Here is a 25,741-nt window from a genome sequence, read left to right as displayed (position 1 = left end):
TCGTTGTGGCACTGCAGGAGGCCCAGGATGGACATGTCGTCTGAGGAATGGGAGGGGGAGTTGAAATGGTTCGCGACTGGGAGGTGCAGTTGTTTGTTGCGAACCGAGCGTAAGTGTTCTGCAAAGCGGTCCCCGAGTCTCCGCTTGGTTTCCCCAATGTAGAGGAAGCCACACCGGGTACAGCGGATGCAGTATACCACATTGGCAGATGTGCAGGTGAACATCTGCTTGATGTGGAAAGTCTTCTTGGGGCCTGGGATGGGGGTGAGGGAGGAGGTATGGGGGCAGGTGTAGCACTTCCTGCGGTTGCAGGGAAAAGTGCCGGGTGTGGTGGAGCTGGAGGGGAGTGTGGAGCGGACAAGGGAGTCACGGAGAGAGTTGTCCCTCCGGAAAGCAGATAAAGGTGGGGAGGGAAAGATGTCTTTGGTGGTGGGGTCGGATTGCAGATGGCGGAAGTGTCGGAGGATGATGCGTTGGATCCGGAGGTTGGTGGGGTGGTACGTGAGGACGAGGGGGATTCTTTTTTGGTTTTTATTGCGTGGACGGGGTGTGAGGGATGAGGTGCGGGAGATGTGGGAGACACGGTTGAGGGCGTTCTCGACCACCGAGGAGGGGAAGTTACGGTCCTTGAAAAACGAGGACAACTGAGATGTACGGGAGTGGAATGCCTCATCCTGGGAGCAGATGCGGCGGAGGCGAAGGAATTGGGAATAGGGGATAGCATTTTTGCAGGAAGGTGGGTGGGAGGAGGAGTATTCTAGGTAGCTGTGGGAGTCGGTGGGCTTGAAATGAATATCGGTTTCGAGGTGGTTGCCCGATATGGAGACAGAGAGGTCCAGGAAGGGGAGAGAGGTGTTAGAGATGGTCCAGGTAAATTTAAGGTTGGGGTGGAAGGTGTTAGTGAAGTGTATGAACTGTTCGAGCTCCTCGTGGGAGCACGAGGCGGCACCGATACAGTCATCAATGTAACGGAGGAAGAGGTGGGGTTTAGGGCCGGTGTAGGTACGGAAGAGGGATTGTTCCACGTAACCTACAAAGAGGCAGGCGTAGCTTGGGCCCATGCGGGTACCCATGGCTACCCCCTTTGTCTGTAGGAAGTGGGAGGAATTGAAAGAGAAGTTGTTGAGTGTGAGGACGAGTTCGGCTAAGCGGATGAGGGTGTCAGTGGAGGGGGACTGGTCGGGCCTGCGGGACAGGAAGAAGCGGAGGGCCTTAAGGCCATCTGCATGGGGAATGCAGGTGTAGAGGGACTGGACGTCCATGGTAAAGATGAGGTGTTGGGGACCGGGGAATTGGAAGTTCTGGAGGAGGTGGAGGGCGTGGGTGGTGTCACGGACATAGGTAGGGAGTTCCTGGACCAAGGGGGAGAAAATGGAGTCGAGATAGTTGGAGATCAGTTCGGTGGGGCAGGAGCAGGCGGAGACAATGGGTCGACCAGGGCATTCAGGTTTGTGGATTTTGGGAAGGAGATAGAAGCGGGCAGTGCGAGGTTGGGGAACGATGAGGTTGGAGGCCGTGGGTGGGAGGTCACCTGAGGTGATGAGGTTGTGGATGGTTTGCGAGATGATGGTTTGGTGCTCAGGGGTGGGGTCATGATCAAGGGGGCGGTAGGAGGAGGTGTCGGAGAGTTGGCGTCCGGCCTCGGCGATGTAGAGGTCAGTGCGCCATACTACAACTGCACCTCCCTTGTCCGCGGGTTTTATGGTGAGGTTGGGATTGGAGCGGAGGGAGCGGAGGGCTGCACGTTCTGCGGGGGAGAGGTTGGAGTGGGTGAGAGGGGTGGAGAGGTTGAGGCGATTGATGTCTCGACGGCAGTTGGAGATGAAGAGGTCAAGGGAAGGTAGGAGGCCTTGGGGTGGTGTCCAGGAGGAGGGGGTGTGTTGGAAGCGGGAGAAGGGGTCAGTAGAGGGAGGGTTAGGTTCACGGTTAAAGAAGTAAGCGTGGAGGCGGAGGCGGCGGAAAAACTGCTCTATGTCCAAGCGTGAGCGGTATTCGTTGATCTGTGGGTGGAGGGGGACAAAGGTCAGCCCTTTACTGAGGACTGACCGTTCGTCCTCAGTAAGGGGTAGGTCTGGGGGGATGGTGAAGACTCGGCAGGGCTGGGTGCTGCTGTCTCCTCTGGAGCTGCTGGCTGTGGAGGTGGTGGGCGGAGCTACGTCGGCTGTGGGCGGAGCTGTGTCGGCGTCGGCTGTGGGCGGAGCTGCGTCGGCGTCGGCTGTGGGCGGAGCTGCGTCGGTGTCCTCAGACGACATGTCCATCCTGGGCCTCCTGCAGTGCCACAACGATGCCACCCGAAGGTTGCAGGAACAGCAACTCATATTCCACTTGGGAACCCTGCAGCCCAATGGTATCAATGTGGATTTCACAAGTTTCAAAATCTCCCCTCCCCCCACCGCATCCCAAAACCAGTCCAACTCGTCCCTGCCTCCCTAACCTGTTCTTCCTCCCACCTATCCCCTCCTCCCACCCCAAGCCGCACCTCCATTCCCTTCCCGTATTAATCTTGTCTAGACCTGTTAGAATTTTATAGGTTTCTTTGAGTTCTCTCCTCATTCTTCCAAACGCCAGTGAATATAGTCCTAATTGATTAAGTCTCTCTCCAATCATCAGTCTTCCCGTTCCAGGAATTAGTCTGGCAAATCTTGGTTGCACTCCTTCTATAGCCAGAATATCCTCCTTCAGGTAATGAGATTAAAACATGTACAATACTCAAGGTATGGTCTCACCAAGACCCTGTACAATTGCAGCAAGACATCCCAGCTCTTATACTCAAATCCTCTTGCTATGAATCTCTTTGGACATTTGCACTTTCAACATCTCACTATTTAAGAAATGTTCTGCCATTCTATTTTCTCTGCCAAAGTGGATTTCTTCATGCTTATTTATATTATGTCCATCTGCCATATTCTAGCCCATTCACTTAACCCGTCTAAGTCCTCTTGAAGGCTCCTTGCACCCTTCTCAGAATTTACATTTCCATTCCAATCAGGGGTCATCAACAAATCTGGAAATAACAATCGGTCCCCACATCCAAATCATTCATACAAATTGTGAACGGTTGTGTACCTAGCACTAATTTGTGGTATCCCACTAGTAACAGCCTACCAGCCTGAGAATAATCCCTTAATTCCTACACTTTGCTTTCTTTCTTTAACCCATTCATAGCCCTTGCTAGTCCATTCTCCCTCAGTCATGTGCTCTAATTTTATTCACTAGACACCTGTGACCTTATTAATAGCCATTTGAAAATCAAAATACACCATATCCACTGGTTCTCCTGTGTCATTGCTACAAGTAAAATCCTGGTTGTCATTCAGCATTTGTGAATAAGTTATCGAAAGTAGTTTGTCTGGAGAACGTCTTACATTTAAAGTAGCAATTTGATAGAAAGTAGTTGCTTTCTTATAGTAAAAAATTGAGTCGGAAGTTTACCACTAAAATTCTTTACATTTATTTCAGCAGAACAGATCAGAACATGGCAATTAGGCCAAAAAATGCATCAGTACTTTCAAAATGAAAAATATGCTGAGAAATTAGAACAAATTATTTAATGTACAAAATGCCCAATATTGTTAATTTTTTTCCCAGTTTTGTAATAAAATTCAGGGAATGGCATAATTATACTATTGTCTAACCATCTCTTAGTGAACAGTACACAATTAGTATCAATGGCTGTTTAAAGCAGGATGAAACATTATAAACAAGATAATGATCTAGTAATGATATTCTTACCCAATGGTTGAATGCCTGGGGGAAGGTGGGGTGGTGGAGGCACCCCAGGGTGAAGTGGCTGCATGCTGCCCAAGCTGGCCATGCCATCAACTGGGCCTTGTAATGGTGGCATGCCCTGTGGGTAGCCACCTATCATGCCTTAAAGGATAACAACAAATTTCAAACATGCATCAAGGATGTCAATACCATGCAACACAGTCTGCATCAATGTTCCCTCTAAATTAGCTGTGGCATTTTTTCAGAAAACTTCTCTCTTGTACGAACAAATCTGACTCGGTAATATTGGCATGCAAAAATAAAGGAAATGTTATTATTTAAATTACAATTGACTTCTTCAATCATGAACATGTAAATTTGTTTTATAATCCGCTTGAATACTTAGAGGGAACCTTGGTGCGCATAATGAAGCATGCACTACAAACTAATGGATGAGACATCTATAACTACTTGAAGGAATGGACATTATTAGTATGTGATGATGAGATAACACAAATAATAAATGAACTTATACACATTTTACCAACTATTTGCATAGTAATAAAATGTGTCTGCTCAAATGTCTACATAGTCTAATCTAATTTATAACTGAAAGGTTGGGATTACCTACCTTTGGTAGGGTCTTCTCCATTCTCTGAATATTATCCATCACATACCAAAGTCCTGTCATCCAATGAGGGGAAAAACACAGGGACATTGTCCCTTTAACACATTTTCAGTGTATATTTAAGGTAAGCCACATGATTCATCTTCTTTCAGAAATCTATAAATTCACCCAACAAAGCCAAGCAGTAAAGCATGCGTGTATGAAATAAAACCATACAACTTTGTTTAAAAGATATGTTCAGATCAGAGGACAGTAGAGAGCCTGGTATGTGGAGGATAACATCATTCAAAGGAGGAGGAGAGCGCCCACTGAAGGTAGTGACCTGAGTTTTTTTTCTTCCTCAGTTATTTTCCACATACTATAGGACAATTCTCATAACTGCAAGATGAGATTGATGTAACCTTTGGTCTGGTCCAGCAACTTGAAATAAGGATTGGCCCCCTAATTATGTGGCCTATTTAGCTTGTAAATCTAAACATTAAAGTTGGATTTATTCAAACTAAAACTCTTAGATGTTTAGAACTTAGCCTTGCTCTGATCTAGAAATATTCACTTGGATTAATTGCAAATAACCTGACCATCCGTCTTTGCTCCAGAACACACAAACAATTCTTGATTTGTGAAAACTTTCTCTTATCCACTAGGTATTATTAAAAGTCCTTTTAGCATGAATGCCTACACCTGTCTGATAGATAAAGCTGAAAACAGAAGCACCTTAAAACTTTAAACCAAAAAAAAGAGTAACATGAAAAAATCCCACAAGTTAGAGTCATAGAAGCATAGGCGCTTGGGCTCACCATGTTTCTGCCAACCAACAGGTTCTTATATCAAAATCAACAAAATAAAAAAAAAGTTAATGTTCACTCATGCTTCTTGGACGCATCAAAGAAACATCAATATGGTTATTTTCAAGTTGAAACTTGTGGTCAAAGAAAATCATACTTCCAAAACCATGGACATTAGTTTCCGCACTAAAAGGTTCAGATTCGGATTAAAGTTTGGATTGATTAAAATAATCAATTTGTCAAAGTTTCTTTCTTAATGGAGATGCTTGGTGATGGTTTCCCAGCAACATATTGCAGTTATTTCATTGTTGTTAGGTCAATATATTGAATCGCCTTCCTAATAGTACTGTGGGAATGCCTTTACCATAAGAACTGTAGTGATTTCAAAAGAAGTCAACTAACATTTTCTGAAGGTCAATAATTGATGGACAACAAATACTGGCGTTGCTAGCGATGTCTCTATCCTCAGAATGAATTTAATTATATTTTCAATACGGGTGACATACATTTTGATCAAACTATGAACTGAATAATTGTAAATAATAAAGAATAATAATAAAAATTATTATGTTTCAAATATTTCTGTCATGCTTCAAATGATATAGTGGTGTCAATTTTGTGACTACATAAATATTATCTAATTTTTCTTAAATATTTCACTGAAATATTTTTAATAGTTAATATAAAGGACATGGGCAAAATTTGTGTCTAGCTGTACAAGTGTATTTTGGTGTGTGAACTGTCACGCAATCTTTTTAGGAGGATATCCAATTTTCCTCTGCATTCCAGATCCCACACTATTTTCTTACAATACTTTTATGGGTCACAAATTTCTCGATACAAAATTGATACCCAACCCTGCTGAGGTTGAGTTGCCTATTTTAAGTGGAGGACATAGATTAGATTTCCTCTCTCTCAGCATCTTCATCTGGCGACGTAGGGTTTTTGAACCCATTAAAAGTTTGCCAGGTTTGGGAATTTTTGAAGAAAATGGAAAACCAGCTGAGGCACTGGTAACATTTTGAATGGAAAGTGCAAAACATTTTCACATTTTCAAATGTTATGATTACAAATGTTGTACTGTAGTGCAGATACATTTTTAATGTCAGGATTCATCTTAGGAATCTGTTCTTTATACGTATGTTGACCCTTCCATTTGTCAGCATTATATGACAGTTCACATCCATACCAGTAATTTTCTAATGGAGAAAGTATTTTTTTTATTCATTCACAGGATGAGGGAGTCACTGGCTAGGCCAGCAATTACTGCCCATCCCTAATTGCCCAGAGGGCAGTTAGGAGTCAACCACATTGCTGCATGTCTGGAGTCACATGTACGCCAGACCAGGTAAGGATGGCAGTTTTCTTCCCTAATGGACATTAGTGAACCAGGCGGGTTTTTCCAACAATCAGCAACGGATTCATAGCCAGCACCAGACTCTTAATTCCAATTTTTTTTTTTACTGAATTCAAATTCCACCATCTACCGTGGCAGGATTTGAACCCATGTCCCAGAACATTACCTGCGTCTTTGGATTATTAGTTCAGTGATAATACCACTAGGCCATTGCCTCTCCGAAGTGTACCATAATGCAGTGAAAAAATATATAAAAGATGTCCTCTGTTGTAATTTTTTTGTGCTCTAGTTTAACTAGGCTGTTAAATCTGGCTGATTTTTAAAATAACTTGTCGATGAAAGGAGAAGAAAACTTTCTGAACCCGGTTCCCTCCATTGATTGACAGTCTCTGTGTTGAAATGGGAATTGTCATCAGTTCAGTCAATGGAGCTAGAATTTTTTGTTATGACAGATGCTATGTTTTGGATGCTTAGCTTGGTTTCATCATCAGATAGTTTGAAAACTATTGTAAGTCTTATGAGCCTGTAACAAGATAAAGTGTGTGATTTGATGTGATTTCTTGTCTGTTTACAAACCTAATAGGCACTTAAAGAATTATACTTTTCCCTTGGCACTTTTGGTCCATGATACTGCATTTGTATTCAGAGTTTCCTTAGAATCTTAAAGGTTTCATGTTTTTAATTATATAAAAATAACTCCCATTATGATTGCATGGCTTCTGAAGTATGTATATTTGCGTACTTGTGAATGACTATGGGAGAGACACATGGATGAATGGGATGGCAGGGATGCTTGGAGAGGGTATGAAGATTCTTGCATAGAGAGGGCATGGGGTACCATGGATGCTCTGAGTGCACAGAAGGGTGATGGGATGGCACAGATCATCTGAAGTCACATGGTTGGCATACAGTGGGGTTAGTGGGAGGTGAAGGGTGAGATTTGGGTGGGTGGGGAACTGTATGTATTTAATTGGTGTGTTGTTTATTTGTTATTCATTATAACTTTCCCTCTTCTGACTGTAAGGGATCTTTCTAATCTTTTTTTCTCGTCACATACCTACAGAAACTTTTAGATTAAGTTTGTATGTTCCCTGCAAGCTTCTTATATTCTACATTCCCTCCTTAAATCAATTCTTTTGTTCTCCTTTGCCGAATTCTCCAAAAGCTCAGGTCTGCTGATTGTTTTGGCCAATTTGTTTCCCTCTTCATGAGACAAGCCTGCCATCCCATAAATTAATCTGGTGAACCTCAGTGGCACTCATCTTTGGCAATTATATTCTTCCTTAGATAAGGAGTCAAAGACTATACATCACACTCCAGGTGAGGTCTGACCAAGGCTTTGTAGAAGTATGGCAAGACATCTTTACTCAAATTGCCTTGAAATGAATGTCAACATACTGTTGACCTTCATAATTGCTTGACACGAGGTGAAAGGTGAGATTTAGAGGCGGGGGAACACTGTAACAAAGTTGGGAATTTGGTTATTGTGTTACAGTACTGAGTTAGGCCTAACCAGCCCAATACTGCTTCTGCACTCCATCATGGCTTTAAATGCATTAAAACGCATTATGTCATGGGTGGCTGTATAGTTTGTGAGCCTTGATATTAGGCAAGTTGGGTTTTCCCACCACAGATCAATTCCTTTATATTGCTTTAATAGCCGAGCTTTACCTATATTGGGACAAATTGCCAAATTTGGCTGCTCAGTCAGGATAAAAGATTAATCAGTGATTGAATATGAAGAATACAAGAAGCTATTGTGGCTACTGCTGTTACATAATCAGCTAGGTTGTTTCTGCTGTGTTTTACGCCTTTCCTAAGTAGGAAGAAATTAGAGCAAATAAAAATGGTCAAGAGCACTTGATCATAAGTAGTGAAACAAAAAAATGTCATCATACAAAAGAAAAGCCACATTTGATTGGTTATGGACCAACTTCTGGTAAAATACTGTATGATCATTTATTATTCAGTTTATTCCACGATAAGCATGTCTTAAGTATGTTGTAAGAAAATTGGAAGAAAATTTTAGAGTCTTAAAATGTATTAATTACATGGATCTTATAATTAAAGAAGCCAGTTGTTAAGCAGAAATTAGTACAGTATCATATTTGCTGATGACAACCCTGGTGAGCCAATTATCTTGATAAAGTTACATAAGAAGGTATCAGAGTCTTTGAGATCAGCTAACTTATCCACTATCTTGGCACCAGATGCATGACAATAGAAAAATTTTTATTCGGCATCAAGAATTTGGTTGTGTGCATTCTGCCATCTCCAATATAATTACAGAAAAAACTTCATGAAATTACTGACCAGAGAATTTTATACAAACAGTCTGGTTGCCATCTATGCGTGATAGCAAAGTAGAAAAACTAACAACAGAAAAATAGTTATATATCGGTGCATGGATTTCATGTTAACATTTAGACAATGTGTGCAAAAATCACATTTTGTGATTTTTATGTTATATATTCTATTTATGGCAGTGGGGGGTAGTTAGTTAATTAGGCTAGATTGTTACTGTATGGTTTAGAACAACACCAACAGTACAGGTTCAATTTCAGTCTGATTGAGGTAGACTTGGGACCCACCTTCTCACCCTGCCCAGACAATGGAAGGTAATGGCAAATCACCACTAACAAAAATACTATCAAACAAAACAGCTCAGGGTGATGAATCAGCAGACGAGTGAAGAACCTGCCCTTAGTCAAAAACTCATGGAATGAAATGGAATTGTTTTCACTGACCACAGGAATGCTATTTACAAACCACTGCAGGAGCATGGATTAAATATGTCAAATAACAAAATATTTTAAAAACTGCGACAATTAAAATGGCCCACTGAAGCCCAAATAGCCTATTTATCTAAGAATTGGCAAAATGACAAACTACCAATAAACAGAAATTTTAGGAATGAACACTGTTGTGACAAAAGCATTCCAAGTTTTGTAATAATCAACAAACACATAACCAAAGCAGATGATAACAGAAAATTAACTGCAAAATAACCTGAGCAAATGGAATCATGTGACTTAACCTGACCTTGTCTGAAAAAAGATCTTTAAGGGTCAATGTCCCTGCAATTGTCCTGTTGGATGACTGGACTATTCCAATGTATGTGGAAGATAACAATGAGGGAAAAATGTTGCCAGATTACAACCAATGTACAATTTTAATCAAATGAATTAAAAATTCCTGTACATGTGGTTAATCTTTAGCAATGGTTAGCAACAGCTTGTTTACATCACATTGTTCTTGACCTTGTAATAGAACTGTTTATAAAATACAAGGATTAAACATTAATTTTTCCAACTATTTGAAAATATAATATCCTCAGGTCTTTATAATTACTTATTGCACCAACTTATTTTTATTTTCCATTCTAGGTGTTCTTTTAGATTATCAAGCATCCAACTCCAATGATATCTCTTATATTGTTAAAATTTCACAATCATTTGCAATATCACAATGCATTGACATGTACAGTATTTCCAAACACAACAGCTTTTGTAAAGAAAAATATTTTGATGCAATAATGTTAAATTTTTCAAGACATGAGATGAAAATGCAACTTAAAATCGTCACTTTGGATCAGAAAATCTAAGAAAACTGTTTTAGAATTTAACCATTTCTGAGATGTGACCCTAGAGAGAGACTTGCTACATGTAATTTTGGTAAACCACCATGGCACTGATGAAAACCCTGCAAATGTAAAAACATCAAAATGACCCCCCCCACCTCGAATTTGGTTGAAAGCAATTTCAATAGAATTTTAGTCCTTTGCCATTTAGCTAGTTCTCGTATGCTACCTGTGACAGGGGTCATCTGCTGATGGAGAATTCCCATTGGTGTAGGAGGTGGTACTACCCCCATGATGGCACCTACAGGTGTACCAGCCCGTGGGGAGGCACACTGCTGCTGCTGAGCTGCACGCTCTCTCTCCTGCTGCTCAGCCTGCTTTGCTGCCCGCTCTGAAAAAACACGAACGTATATTCACATGGGCACACCACTCATTTTATTTATTACAGCACAGAATTAGAAATTTGCAAGGATGAGATAAAGCTTCAATGAAAATATTCACAAAGACTAACCTACATTCAAAACCCGAAGGGTGTGTAGTTATTTTGTCAGTTTTAAAATAGATCCATCTATCTAGGATTAATGAATCACAAACTTCTACTGAATAATTCACTGAGGATAACACAATTCCCTCCCAATCAGACACAACTTCCAGGCTCAGACTGACAAAGTTGTTAATGGCAGTGGATGAACAGGAGCAAAAACAACACTTCATTGCATTTCTTGTAGACTCCACATTTGTGTGAATATTGCATTTTACAAAACAGTGGGTAGATGTATTTAAGATTTAAATCTTTAGTTTCAAAGATAACCAAATGAGGCCAGGGAGCAAACACTGTCGATCGGCAAACTTGAAACATTCTAAAGATTGCCTTTCTGCATACAGAAAGGAGGTTTAACAGTTCAGGTACCTGGGCAGTAACCTTAAAATTACAATAGTAATACTTTGAAATGGATGAAATGTAAAGATACGTACCATATCGGTTTCTGGTTGGCTGTATCAGGCAACTTAATTTAGGAGACAACTGGCCATTTGAGATGTCAAAGTCACTTGATTTTTTTAAAAAAATAAACACACACTATGAATGTCTTTGTTATAATGAATAAATAATGAGCTACCTTCATACTCTGCTTTTTTGACAGCCTCAAGGTTTCTCCATTCTGTACCCACAAGCCTACTCAGCTCTCCAAAAGAGAAGTCAGGATGCTTGGCTTTGATAACAGCTCTCATTTCACTGCTAAACAAGATGTAGCCACTTGGGTTGGTCTTCCTCTTTCCCTCCTTCTGTTTAGTACCCTTGATGGATTTAGGGGTTGACTATATGTAAGCAACATATGACAGTTAGATGTAGCACTTCTAAGCATATAGAGGATAATGAGAAAGATCCTTTGAACATGATCTTTATCCAATCAGTTTGGCAAAGTCATATTCCATGGGCCCTCAGCATGCATTCAGTTTACATTAGACACCTTAGATAAGTACATTATAAAAGTAAAGGTCTTACACGATAATTTCAACACTGAATCTAAATTAAATGGATAATTGGACAGATTGTTGAACTATGATGTAAGGGTATAAGTGATTAAATTAAAAACAAAACCCTGACTAGCACCTGAAGGGCAACCAGCGATGAGCAAGAAATGCCAACCCAGCCAGCAACACCCACATTCCATGAGTGAATTAAAACAAAATTATATTAAGTGCTTTTTGAATTATTGCCCCTAACATTTGATATACTTTTTTCTTAAAAGTATTCCTTTGGTAGGTTATTACATCTTTTTTGTAATTTTTTTGGGTCCACTTGCCTTAATAGCTTGCAGGCAAAGGAGGCAGATGCTCAGTCTACTTTCAGGTTAGAGCAATGTACATGATGCTGTGAATATCTGATTCTATAATTCATTTGTGTGAGGTATAACTTAAACTTTAATGTCCAACCTAGATGTTATACCCATAAAGTGTTAAATCCATTATTAAGGAAGTAGCAATGAGTCATTTGAAAAGTCAAAATGCAATCCATCAGGGCCAGCATTGTTTTATGAAGGATAAATTACGTTTGACTTCTAAGATGTAACGAGCAAAGTGGATAATAGGGATCCCATAAATGTAGTACATCTGGACTCTCAGTAGGCATTTGATAAGGTGCCGCTCAAAAGGTTAATACACAAAAGTAAGATCATATGGCATTAGGGGTAATTGATTACCTTGAATAGAGGACTGGCTAATCAACAGAAAACAGACAGTTGGGATAAATGGGTCTTTGTCTGGTAGGCAAGATGTAACGAGTTGGGTGCTGCAGGGTTCAGTCCTTGGGCCCTAACTTTTTACAATGTATATTCAGGACTTGGATGCAGAGATCAAATGTACTATAGCCAAATTTACAGATGAGACTAAAATAGGTGGGGATGTAGTTGAATAAAGAAATAAAAAATAAACAAGTTTATATGGATAGGTTAGGTAAATGGCCAAATTCTGCAGGAGGACTTTAATGTGAATAAGTGTAAGGTTATCCACTTTGGTCAGAAGAATAAAAAGGCGACTTATTATCTAAATAGATAGGAATACTTTGGCACAGAGGGATCTGCGTATCCTCGAGCATGAGTCGCAGAATGTTTATATGTAGGTAAAGCAGGTAATAAGGAGGCTAAGTGGAATTTTGCCATTTATTGCCAAAGGAATGAAATATAAAAGCAGGGAAGTTTTATTGCATTTGTACAAGGCATCTGGAGTACTGTGTACAGTTTTGTTCCTGTTACTTGACAGGAAAGATGGAATTGCATTGGAGGTAGTTCAGAGAAGGTTCACTAGATTAATTCCAGTGATAAAAAGTTTTTCTTACGAGGAAAGACTGAGCAGTTTAGTTCTATATTCGCTAAAGTTTAGGAGGATGAGAGGAGATTAATTGAAATATAGAAGATGTTAAAGGGATTTACAAAGCAGAGGAGTGTAGAACAGATTACCCTTGTGGGGTAATCTAGAAAGAGAGGTCATAACTTTCTGCTAATGTGGGAATCTCTACCGGTGGCAGATTTAAAACAGATGAGAAGGAATTACTTCTTCCAAAAGGGTCCTGGATCTGTGAAATTCACTATCCCTGTATGCGATGGACTCCGGGACACTGAATAAATTTAAGAATGAGATAGACTTTTAATCAGTAATGGGTTAAAGGGTTATGGCAGGAAAGTGGAGCCGAGGCCATGATTGTATTAAATGGTGGTGTAGGCTCAAGGGGCTGAATTGCATGTTCCTGCTCATAGTTCTCATGTTCATACGTAAATGCAAGGTAATGGAAAACTTGATTACAGGACCTAATTAAAAAAACATACCAAAGTGAATACAAAGCAAACAAGCAAATCAGAGGTAGAACTGTGTAATTTAAACAATGGATAACATATCTTTGACCTTTCACTTTACTTCAGTAAATGATTTAAATTATTTATGTAGTTTCCCCAATGAAAGTATTTAAAAGCTAGAATTTCTGGATAAAAGGATTGGAAATTCCATTGGAAAAATAAATTATTCTGATAGGTCACGTAAACAAACATTGTGATTTTGAAGATAAAAAATAGTTAATTTACTTCTGTTTGGAACATGAAGTGCCTCTTCATTGTCCAGTTAGGATAATACTCCCCACTGTGGAACTGGCTTGCTGAATCAGCAGAAACCAAACGCTCAAATCTCACCATTCCACAGGTGAGTCAGGTTTGCTGTTGAGTTATAAACAATGTCGCAGAGAAGCATGAACTGCCTGGTTCAGGAATCACATTTCCAAGTTGGCCAAAGCGATAGATTTTATTTTCAGATATCATACCAGGTAGGGCATTTTGGAACCATGCCAATGAAGCTGATCATGATTACAATACTCTGCACCATTCTGTTACTGGACAGTGGGATTCTTCCCATTTGATCCTCGATGATCCTGCAAGCCAATGCCACAATGGGAAGTATAATCCTAACCAGACAATTCAAAGGCCTTATATGTTATTACATTTCTATGTATATTTGAGCTGCATCAGGGGAGAGTGAAGAGCAGAACTTTGCAGGTTGTACTGCAGAAAAAAAAAAGAACTGGTAATACCAATATGGAATTGGGTGTGGGTGAAAAGAATAATATTTTCATTAGCTAGTTGTTAAACAAGCAACTATTTTAAAATCACAACTGCAATGTCTCCTTTAGTAGAATCAGAATTCCTTTATTAATACAGTATGTAATGAAATTTTGAAGTAGTTATTTAGGTGAAGCTATTCAGGTTTATACGTTCATGTTTACACTCAAAATCTGTAATGCAGAGGATACCCTAATACTTTTATGTTTCATAAATCTAGAATTTTTTTAGCTTAGTTATTTAGAATGGTGTTTTAGCTTCTGTAAATGCATGTTTTTTTCTTAAGAACTCCTTTACTCCTTTCAATAATTCTGTACCCAATCAGGTTCCCAATAAGATCCTTGCATTGTACCTGTGGAGGTGTATATGGAGCTATTTCCATTTCATTGGTAACAGGAGTCTGTAACTGAGGCACTGAGGGTTGTTCAGCAGTTTCAGCTTCCTCTTCAATACATTCTTCATGATCTTCATCAGGTTCTTCAAATTCCGCAAACTTCATCTCTAACTCCTGTATTTTCTTATCCAAAAGAGGAGATGGTTCCTTTTGGGGAACAATAGGTTTCCTGGAACAATACAGAATTTCCACTTTCACCAGGAACTGTCATGCACATGACTTGTACATTACACATTACACAAAGTAAAATTCTTATAAGTTGTAGTTTGCAATTACATTATACCAAATACTATATTTTAAATTTATTTAGTTGGCTACAAAAGCTTTTGGGACAAGTAAAAGGTGAAAGGTGTTTTACAAACATAATTCATACTTTTTATTTCTCTTAACTATTGTCCTTTTTTCGATCTCCCTTGCCACTTTTTACATGGGAGGGATAGTTAGGAGCAGCGGATCTATCTAGCTTGAAAAAACAGAGTAAGTGTGCCTTTGTGACAGTAATTTCCCCTCTTTAATGTCACAAGTAAATACTCAAATTAATGGTACAATGAAGAATGGGTAAAGCCTATCATGAACAGGGTTATGGAGTTTACATATGACTCAGGACCAGCATCTGAATTTGATGTTAAATTACTAGTATCAACGGGAGTAAGCTCCTACAAAATAAATTGTATGTCAATGAGAATGAACAAGTGTAAAGAGTGCATGACCATAGAATATCTGCAGTATGAGTAGCTGATTGATACTAAGTATTTAACACGATTGGTTTAATAAGTCAACATTGACCAACTAAATTCAGGGCATCAATATTAGAAAACAGACAATGCAGCCCTATATTATTCTTCTGCTCTCTAGTTCACATCTTACAGGTGTCTGCACGTGTTTCAGTTCCCAACCCAGGCAGCTGCACCCCACTTTCCCTTCCTCGGCTCATCTGTCCTGGGTGTCCCATTCTTTGCTGTGGTTCAACAACAGTGTGTTATTCATTCCCTGCACTGTCTCAAAGACTCCTCTGCATTTCTCATTTTCCTGCGCTTGCACTCCTTGACCCATAACTCATTTTGAGAGAGTAAAAATAATTCTTTGCATTTCAGCTCTTCATTATTTGAATGAACAATGCACCACAGGTTAAGAAGCCTCACCCAAAAAACCATACTCAGAAACACAAAAGCAGAGCACTTAGTACCAAAGTCAATCAGAATAGTTTCACGATATAAAAGAGCTTCTTTGCTACTTATAATACTAGGTCTCACCTGAAGTAGTATATCTCATCATCCAATATTTTAGCAGATAATGAAAATCTCTTTAGGCCTTTAAATCTTTTCATTTGTTTGTCAGTCTCATTGTAACGACTTTCGCAAATATACACATCATTTTCATTCACTTCCGTAGGTCGACAAGAGAGGTAGTCTTTAAATGATAATACACTGCACTTGCCTGCATGCAACAGCACCAAATATTATCTTAGAAATACTAACATTAGCTATATATCAAGGCTGTTCGAAGTCTGGAAAGTCAAATTAATTAACCTGAAGTAAGTGAATTTATTATAGAATCTTTTACACCATTTTATACTACTTCTGATCATTAAAGTCAGAACGATTTATGTAATTCTAATAAGCCAAAACAGACATTTTAAAAATTCTAAACTGTCTCCAGATTTGTTTGTTAAATTGATGTTGAACCTAACAAATTACCCAATAATAAGCAGTCAGATATTAATTACTTACCAATTACACACGTCATGGTGCAGGTTTCTTCCACATTGCTAAGAAACACTTCTTTCTTGTAAAACATTTTGGTAGGCTCATGCTCAGTTTCCTCAGGATGGATGAATATGGGACCAAAGAAATAGGCAGCACCACCCCGCACCCACATTTTTTCAATCCTATCAACAGATATACAACAAGTTTGATTTTTTTTCTACATTTTGAACAGTAATTTACTTTATTCATAGGAATGTAGAAGCTATAACACAAAATGTATGTTCTGATAATATGTGAAGGAGTCTGGCATTGATGATCTGTTGTGAGGGAATCACTGTGTCTCCTTCCTTTTGTCTATGGGGTTGGGGTTTGGCATCAGCCAGATTTCAGGCCATTGTGCCTTTCTTCTTGAGAAGGTTTTGGAAGGATGTTCAGGTGTTTGGCAGGAACAGCTGGCTTCACTCAGCTTTGAGCGGTATGGCTGGTATTTCAGCTTGTATGAGTGGTAGAATGGTATGTAAAATGGGAACCAGGCGGATGTGCTGGAAAACTAGCTGTTGCTCTGTCAATAAGACGTTGGTGATGGTCTTATTTTACTGCAAAGTAGCCACTGCTGAAATGTTGGTTCAGCATCCAAAAGAACCTGAAACGAACCCGTGTGATTCATGGGTAAGTTGAGAAAGTTGACCCATGTAGGTGAGGAAGGAGGAGTTAGTGCAGTTAAAGGAGGAAGACAGGAAGGCTGGATCTGGGAATGGGTGCTAAGCAAAATTAAGTTGCTGCCAATGTTTTGTTGCTTTAAAGTAACTGATTGGCCAGAATGACCATACAGAGTGCGAGTCGTTATGAAAGTTCAGATAAAAATGGATTCTCGTAGATCCACACAATCAAGATCCATGGGAAGTACTAGAAATTTCTGGAGAGGTGCGGCATTTTGTTGAAGATTGTATCTGTGGAACTTGAGTTGAGTGAGAGTTGCTGTCTGATGTGAATTAGTGGCAAACTCCTTGAAGAGGAAGAACTGGAATTCTACATGTAGAAGATGGGAGTTTTGAAGGACTTTCTGGCCAAAATTCATATATCATAAATGAGATCTATTTTTGTTGTATTTACTATTTAATGAGTAATTTACACTGACTGACTTTCCTGTGCTTGGCATTCTAGACGTTGCTGCCATGCAAAGACCTTGGAGGTCCGCTCAGATGCAAACAAAATCAGTAGGAAAGCTGCAGAAGTTATAAAAAACTGAAATCGTGTCCATTGGATGTTTTAGTAGGGCAGTTTGGTTGGTTTGGTTATTCTGGCTTGTTGATTCCCATGGGCATCATAACAAATAATAATGTAAGATTGAATAATTCTGTTCATGTTACACAAATAATCAAAACTGTTAATATTTCACAGAGACTTTTACAGATGAAGAGTAAATATTGGCATTGTAACTGAAATATTTTGTTACTGACCTGCCTACACGTGGTTGCACTAAACCATGGGATTTTATGTAGACACAATCTCCAACTTTAAGCCACAAGTCATTATAATGAAGCTGCTCATAATACTGGCAGCCTGGTTCTCCATTTGAAATTTCCACTGGCACATCCTCTCGTTCCTGGACAAACAGATTGAGTAATATTACCTACAAATAGGCTATTAACAACAAATTACCACTGAGAATTGAGCCTCTGACAATTACGTTCTGAAAAAATACGTAAATAACAATTTAAGAAATCACTATTTTGACAACCTTGTGCAAGCAGCAGTGGTACTCAGGCTTCAATCAAGTTTCCTTTGCACAATACATTACATTAACATGTTGCATAAATAAGTCAAGATGAAATTTTACTCATTACATGTGTATCATTTACAATTTGAAGTCATTGTGCTCATACAGTGAACTTCAGTATGAGCATAGTATCACGTGAAGATGATTCCACAAAGGTAATGAAAGTAACAGGCATTGTAAATAAAGTAAAAGATAATTAAAATAAATCCAAAGCAGATAATGGGTTGAAGTTTCTTGGAACAAAAATCAGGAGAACAGTTTTTCTCCTAACAAGCCACATTCCAGAAATTATGCATTCAAACTTGTGTTCCTACAATTTTCACAGAATCACAGAATGAATATAAGGTAGAAGGCTCTGTCCAGCTCTCTGAAAGAGTGATTCATCTAGTCGCTCCTCTGCTTTTCTCCTGCACATTGCTCTGTTCTACATAATGATCTATTTTACACTCGAATACATTGACTGAAACTGAATTCCACACTCTCTTAGGCAATGCATTCTAGACACTAGCTACTTGAATGAATATGTTTTCCCCCATGTTGCAATTGTTTCTTTTGCAAAGGATCTTAAATCTGTATTCTCATGCTCCCCCTATATTGCAGTTGTTTCTTTTGCAGTTCATTTAGTTTAAATAGATCCCAATGCCATTAGGGAGGAAGTTATAGGATTTTGACGCAACAACCTGAAGGAATGGCATGCATTTCCAAGTCGGGATAGTGAGTCGCTTGGATGGAAATGTATATATTTGCTGCCCTGTCTTTCCAGATGGTAGTGATTATGGGCTTGGACAGCGCTGTCTAAACAGCCTTAGTGAATTTCTACAATTCACACTGTAGAATTTATACACTGCTGCTACTCAGTATCAGTGGTGAAGTGAATGTTTGTGAATGTGGTGACAATCAAGCTGTTGCTTTGTCCTGGGTGGTGTCAAACTTTGTGAATGTTGCTAGAGCTACATTCATCCAGCTAAATGGGAAGTGTTCCGTCACACTCCTGACATATGCCTTGTAGATGATGGGCAAGCTATGGGAATCAGAAGGTGAGAATTCACTGCAGGATTCATGGCTTCTGATCTGCTCTTGTAGCTTAACATCTATATGGCTAGTACGGTTCAATTTTGGGGGAAATCATCAACGATAATACCACTGAATGTCCAGGGCAATGGTTAGATATTCTGTTGGAGATGGTCATTGCATGGTTATTTGCCACTTGTCTGCCAAAGTCTAGATATTGTCCACGTTTTGCTGCATGTGGACATGGACTACTTCAGTATGAGGAGTTGTGAATGGTGCTGAACATTGTACAATCATCAATAAACAGGCCCACTTCTGATCTTATGATGAAGGGAAAGTCATTAATGAAGCAGCTAAGATGGGTGGGCCAGGGACATTACCCTGATAAACTGGGGCTCTTTTGATACAGCAATAGTATCCCTATCTCTGGGTAAGGAGCCATGAGCTCAATCCCACCTGCTCCAGCGGTATGTAGTAATGTTGCTGAACAGGTTGATTGGAAGATAACTACCCTGAGAAATTCCTACTGAGCTGTCCTGGAACTGAGATGACTGAACCAACCATAGTCACAACCATCTTCCTTTGTGCCAGGAATACAGAGGATTTTTGTCTCCTGATTTCCATTAACTCTAGTAGGGCTCCTAAATGCCACATTCAGTCAAATATGATGCTAATGTCAATTGAGGCATTGATGTCAAATGCAGCCAGTCTCACTTCATCTCTTGAATTCAGCTCTTTTGTAGAGCTGATCTCTCTCATTTTTGTCTGTCCATGAGGTCATCCAAAAATCTGCTGGCCTGTGTCTTGCCCCAAATCCTGTTCCCCTATTATCCCTGAGCTGTCTGGACTACATTGTTTCCTGGACAAACAAAGTCTTGATTTTTAAATTCTCATCCTGTTTTTAGATCCCTCTGTGCCCTCATTTTCTTTATCTCTCTTTATCTAACAGAGTGGACATGCTGACCTGAAACAGTCATGAAACCTCAAGTGGAAGAATACTAAACTTGCAACATGTAATTAACCAAGAAATGGTGGATATGATCAAAAGCTAGCTAACAGTGACTGGATATGAAGTTTAAAATTAGACTAATGATAGAAAAGTAGAACAAGACAAAAACATTTCATTTTAGCAAGGCAGGCATAAATGATACGAGTAAGAAACTAGGCTTAATATTCTAACAAGCACAGTTGATTGGGACAGGCACTAAAACATATTGCCATATATTTAGACTGCAAAACAAAAATATTCCATTGGGTATAAAGCACAGTGTTGGAACAGGGATATAAATATGAATAACAATACAATGTCACATTATGCTTTACCGAAGTCACCAAATTTGGCCAAAAGATGGGAGTTTCATTTATTGTAGAAAAATGCAAAGTCATAAACTTGGGTCCAAAAATAGAAATACAACATAAAAAACAGAAACAACACAATTTTAAAAGTTCCAAAAAATCCATTGAACAACATCTGCAAAAGAGCTGAATTCAAGAGCTGAGGTGAGAACAACTACAATTGACATCAATGCCACAACTGACAGTTCCATTAGACAGTGATATTGACAGACATGACATGTAATGTGGGATGGGAAGTCTGCAACTTTTAGAATCACAATGATGGATGAAAATGATCTTTCTTAAGTCTGGACTTGTTGACTAAGGGGTACAGAAATATGTTTTGGGTTGGGACATGGGTGACTACAGATGCCTGGAATTTGCTTTACTGTCTTGGGACTGTGAAGAATTTTCCCAGAAATATCACCTTTAATGTAATAAGCATTACAAAGCACTTCTCAGAAATATTACAAAGTATAACAGCTACACACACACGGAGATGTTAGATTGGATAAAGATTTGTCATTTTTAGTGGAAAACATCTTTTCTTTTAAATATAAATACAAACAGACAGGATTACTAGAAATCTCCATTGACAAGCTTCTGAAAAAGACTGTGCAATGGAACATGAAGTGAACAGTGAAAACTGTTCTTTTTCTGTTGCTAATGACCTCTTGACTAATAACCTAATATGAGAGGTTGGATGCACAGCTAAGATATAACATTTCTGCACAGAGGGTGGGGAATGTGAAAGTAATAAGATAGAGGATGTTCAGAGTTTTAAGAGTGATGTGTAGAGTTGTGTCAGACAGTGATGCTGATAGGCATGACATGCAAAATGGAATACTTTTAGAACCACAATGATGGATGAAAATATCTTTCCTTGCTTTGGGCTTACTGGGTAAGGGTGCTGAAATATGTTTAGGGCTGGGTGACTATGGATGTCTGAAACTTGCTTTATTGTCCTGGGATAGTGTAGAGTTTTCCCAAATATCTCCAAAGATTGAGTCTTTGTCTCCATCAAGATAATGTCAGTTGAGGAGAAATGTTGGCCAATACATGGGAGAAAGATTTTCTGTTTAAGGTCTCAACTACTAGACATCATTATTCTTACAACTGCAGTACAATGTCAGAGATGGTTCTAGATTTCGATCAATGATGAGATCAGAATCCAAAATCTTTTGACTCGCCAGTACACTTTGTGCAGTTGGCGGGATGGCTGGTTTGCAATGCAGAGTGAAGCCAGCAGTGTGGGTTGAATTCCCGCACAGGCTGAGACTACCATGAAGGACTCTCCTTCTCAGTCACTCCCCTCACCTAAGGCGTGGTGACCATCAGTTATCTCTCTATAATGGTCTGGTAAGAGTATGGCAACTTTACGTTTACACCTTAATCAAACTGATATTTGGCAATATGATAAAGAAACAGAAGATGCTGGAAAAGCTCTGCAGGTCTAGCAGCATCTGCCGATAAACAGTTAACCATTAGAGTTTAATATGACTCTTCTTCAGATGCTGCTAAACTTGCTGAGTTTCTCCAGCATCTTCTGTTTTTATTTCAGATTTCTAGCAAAGTACTTTGCTTTTACTTGGCACATGATGTTGTGTAATCTAATGGATAAGTCATCAATTATCAGCTGGATTCTTTTTACATTGTCCCTATTTACATTTTCCTACGATTGTGTACTGCAGTTGGTGTAGATGTCAATTTATATGAAGCTATTTCCAAGAAGTGGAATTATGCCTCATGGATTTAATACCAATGACAGTCAGATAAGTACTATAGATTTCTTAGATACACTACATCTTTAATAGTGCTACAAACTTTCTCTATTAATGAGAAAGTGTATAACAACACAAGTCATTTGAAAAACGTTTCTGCCAGAATTGCCACTTGTGGTGGACAATAAAATCCAAACATACACATTCTATCTATGTGATAGGAAAACCAATATTTCCATTTGTTCATAGCAAATAATCTGCCTGCTGAACTCTTATATAACAGATGTTTGTACCTTATCAATAACGCTGTTATTCTCGTCACCTTTGCTTTCTTCAGCCATTGGTTCAACAGACTCTTTGTTTTCTGTTTTGTCTGCATTAGCAAATACAGAAGCAACACGAACAACAGGCAATGGAGTGTTTCTTGGAACAAATTTCACTGCACTTAGAGGCATAGTCCATAATTTAATCTTCTTGAAAGATTTAGTCTTTGCGGAATATCGAGATTCACAGACAAAAACATCTTCATCTCTGAAACCCTCAGGTCGTATTTTAAAGTATTCCTGCATTTGTCGTTAGGCAGAGGAAGGAAAAATTAAATCCCATTATATCCATGTAAAGATGATCTTACTTTCAACAGCTAAATTGTTCAGGTAATATAAAAATGCTTTTAATAATCTGTAAATTAATGAGAAGCTACTTTATTCAATCGTGAAGATTGATAAGATCAGGTGAAATACTTAGTGGTAAAAATTCACCTTGGGTGGTGATGCAGAACCCATGACATCAATATTTTAATCAACCTGCTCAGAGATGTTATTTCACATTACAGCTGGTGAGACTTGAACAAAGGATGCCCCAGCTCAGTCATTATGAACATAACCACTGTGCCACAAGGGCCTTTAGAATCAATGGTGTCATATCAACCCTGTTATAACACTTGATGTCACTTGGTTTGCTGATTCAAACATGCAACCAATCTGGTATTGACCTGTTTGTGCCACTGCTTGGGTTGAATTTCTATCCTGCAAAGACTGAGTTTAAATCATTTGTAATGAACTCATGTTTTCCTAAAAATGAGAACATGAAATAACTTCAAACCAGGACAGAAAAAGAATACAATCGGTTGTCTAAACACATGAACTTTCCTCCAATAAAGATAAAGAAGTCAAATACAGCAGGAAGTTCATAGGCAAAACCTATGACAAATTAAGTAATTTGTACTGACAGCAATAGCTTAATTACCAAAGATTTAAAATCTCCAATGTGGGGAAGAAAAAACTGGAATTCAGATTCTGCTTGTTCTGGCTCCTAGCCCGAGGCCAGCTTTAAAGGCAGTAGGCAGTTACAGACTGAGACAATCTTACTCATTCCCATTATGGGAAGATAGTTAATTTTCTAAACACTTCCTTATTAATGCATTACTGAAGTAATTGAAAGCCTTGTGTGGAGAATCATTAGTTTAAATGGCGTCCTATCATTCTATGATATTGGGATATAAAATATATTTTATTACAACTTGGCCTAAACTCTAACCACAGTCTTTTGTTCATTTTTCAGTAAATGGTGTAATGGAGTAATTAGAAAACATATACTTACTTTTACAAACATTACAACACATTTTCCTAGAATTTTGCTAACCAGAACTTTATTATAGTAGTCACTTTTGAAAACTTCCTTTTCAAGGAATTTCCGTGTGGCCAAGTGGAAAGTTTCATTTGGCCGATAAAACCAGCAACCATACAGCCATTTCTCACCTACAAAATATAATGTGCACAACACAATTCAGTCACCTATTTAAGAATTTAGATAAATATGAATATGATAAGTAGAAGATTGATTTTAGTAGCAATTTTCCAGCTAAAGGTACAACATAAAATCTCTTTGTAGTTATGTGCACAACAATAATGTGCTGTACAAGACCATGTTAGTTTCCTGCTCAGAAGTGAAGAATGAATGTTCCACTATTGATTGTGTCATGGTTATACAAAGAGAAAATCAAGTTGGATGGTGCAGTGGTTAGGTGATATTGCACTGTGACCAACATTAGCCTACTAACGGAATAGCTCTTCTTCTCTGAATGCAATTCAACCTCCATCACATAAATGAACTGATTATCCAAGAGATTACTAGGACATAGACTTTTTGAAGAGCCTGACACAATACAAAGGCCATTGTAGTCATTTAACTCATGGAGTGAATTTTGTTAGTTTTTAAGTTTATCACATTAACACTTAGCCAAAGCAGTTCTTTCAGATTATATTAAAGTTGATGTTTTGATAGAGTCATACAGTCATATAGCAGAGAAACAGGCCCTTCCGCCCAACTCGTCTATGCTGACCAGGTTTCCTACACTAAACTAGTCCCATTTGGGTGCATTTCAAACATATCCCTCTAAACCTTTCCTATTCGTGTACCTGTCAAAAATGTCTCATAATGTTGTAATTGTACTCACCTCCACCACTTCACACACAGCTCATTCTTTATACGCACCACCTCAGGTCACCCCTCAGCCACCTACACTCCAGGGAAATAAGTCCCAGACTATCCAGCCTCTCCTTACAACTAAAACATTAAAGTCTCAGTAACATCCTCCTTAATTTTTTTTTGCACCCTTTCCAGTTTAATAACATCCTTCCTATAGCAGGGCTAATAGAATCGTAAGCAATACTTCAAATGTGGCCTTCCCAATATCTTGTACATCTGTAAAGTGACGTCCAACACCTGTACTCAGTGACTCATGAAGGCAAGCATGCCAAATGCCTTCTTCACCACCCTGTTTACCAATGATGCCACTTTCAAGGAACAATGCACTTTCCCCCCTGCCGAGATCTCTCTGACAACATTCCCCATGACCCTACCATTAACTATGTAAGTCCTGCCCTAGTCTGTCTTACTAAAATGCAACACCTCGCATTTATCTGAATTAAACTCCATCTGCCATTCCTTGGACCACTGGTCCTGTTGAACAAGATTTTGTTGTATTCTTAGGTAACCTTCTTCATGGTACACAATATCACCAATTCTGGTGTCATCAGTGAAATTATTAACCATGCCTCCTATATTATCAGCCACATCATTTATATAAATGATGAACACTAGTGGATCTAAATCATGTATTTTATTCATTGTTGTACATATTAAAGTGAATTAATGCCAAGAATGTAACACAGACACATTTTAGGCATTTGAGTGTCATCCTAAACAATCCCAGGTCAGGTACAAGGCAACTAAATATCGAGTAAGACTTTCTGTACTTTACAAACCTCAGAAGAGTACTACCCATTGTATCAATATCCAGTTCTTGTGACATTGTTACATTTATTCTGCTTTCGGAAAACCTCTCAGCTAGTGCTCCTGTTCTGGGTAATTCCTTAAGAATAGCTGACAAATTTGGTCCTTCAATTGATCTGGTGCTGTCTGATCTGATTAGATGAGGCAGATAGTCTCTGTTAAGACATGGACTTCAAAGATGTCTTTACGACAAACCAGTACTCTCAAACGATTCTACTGTTGAATTCGGCATGTCCAATTCTGATGTCAAGAATCATCAGAAAATAACATACAGGTTTTTCATTTAGATGTTAGTCACTTGCAGCAAGACACACAGAAGCAGATGCTGAAAGTTACTGA

The 25,741-nt window shown here is 38.9% G+C and overlaps 1 protein-coding gene across 4 annotated transcripts in view; it reads right to left on the bottom strand.

Annotated features, from left to right (window-relative positions):
* Positions 1-25,741, bottom strand: part of pbrm1 (polybromo 1) — an 80,057-nt gene that overhangs the window by 14,264 nt on the left and 40,052 nt on the right. For 3 of the 4 annotated variants that reach the window (XM_048606155.1, XM_048606156.1, XM_048606157.1), the window contains exons 18-26: positions 23,708-23,865; positions 22,402-22,671; positions 17,722-17,867; positions 16,286-16,443; positions 15,809-15,992; positions 14,514-14,724; positions 11,177-11,375; positions 10,288-10,449; positions 3,733-3,870 (exon numbers count right to left, since the gene is read on the bottom strand). In XM_048606155.1, the coding sequence (XP_048462112.1) occupies positions 3,733-3,870; positions 10,288-10,449; positions 11,177-11,375; positions 14,514-14,724; positions 15,809-15,992; positions 16,286-16,443; positions 17,722-17,867; positions 22,402-22,671; positions 23,708-23,865 (1,626 nt within the window). The remainder of the gene's footprint in view (positions 1-3,732; positions 3,871-10,287; positions 10,450-11,176; positions 11,376-14,513; positions 14,725-15,808; positions 15,993-16,285; positions 16,444-17,721; positions 17,868-22,401; positions 22,672-23,707; positions 23,866-25,741) is intronic. The other variant, XM_048606158.1, reaches the window with a different exon arrangement.

Source organism: Rhincodon typus, chromosome 16 (assembly GCF_021869965.1).
Source record: "Rhincodon typus isolate 14 chromosome 16, sRhiTyp1.1, whole genome shotgun sequence".
Taxonomy (NCBI): domain Eukaryota; kingdom Metazoa; phylum Chordata; class Chondrichthyes; order Orectolobiformes; family Rhincodontidae; genus Rhincodon; species Rhincodon typus.
Note: the sequence above shows the minus strand (reverse complement) of the source record. Positions and strands in the feature narration are given on the sequence as shown.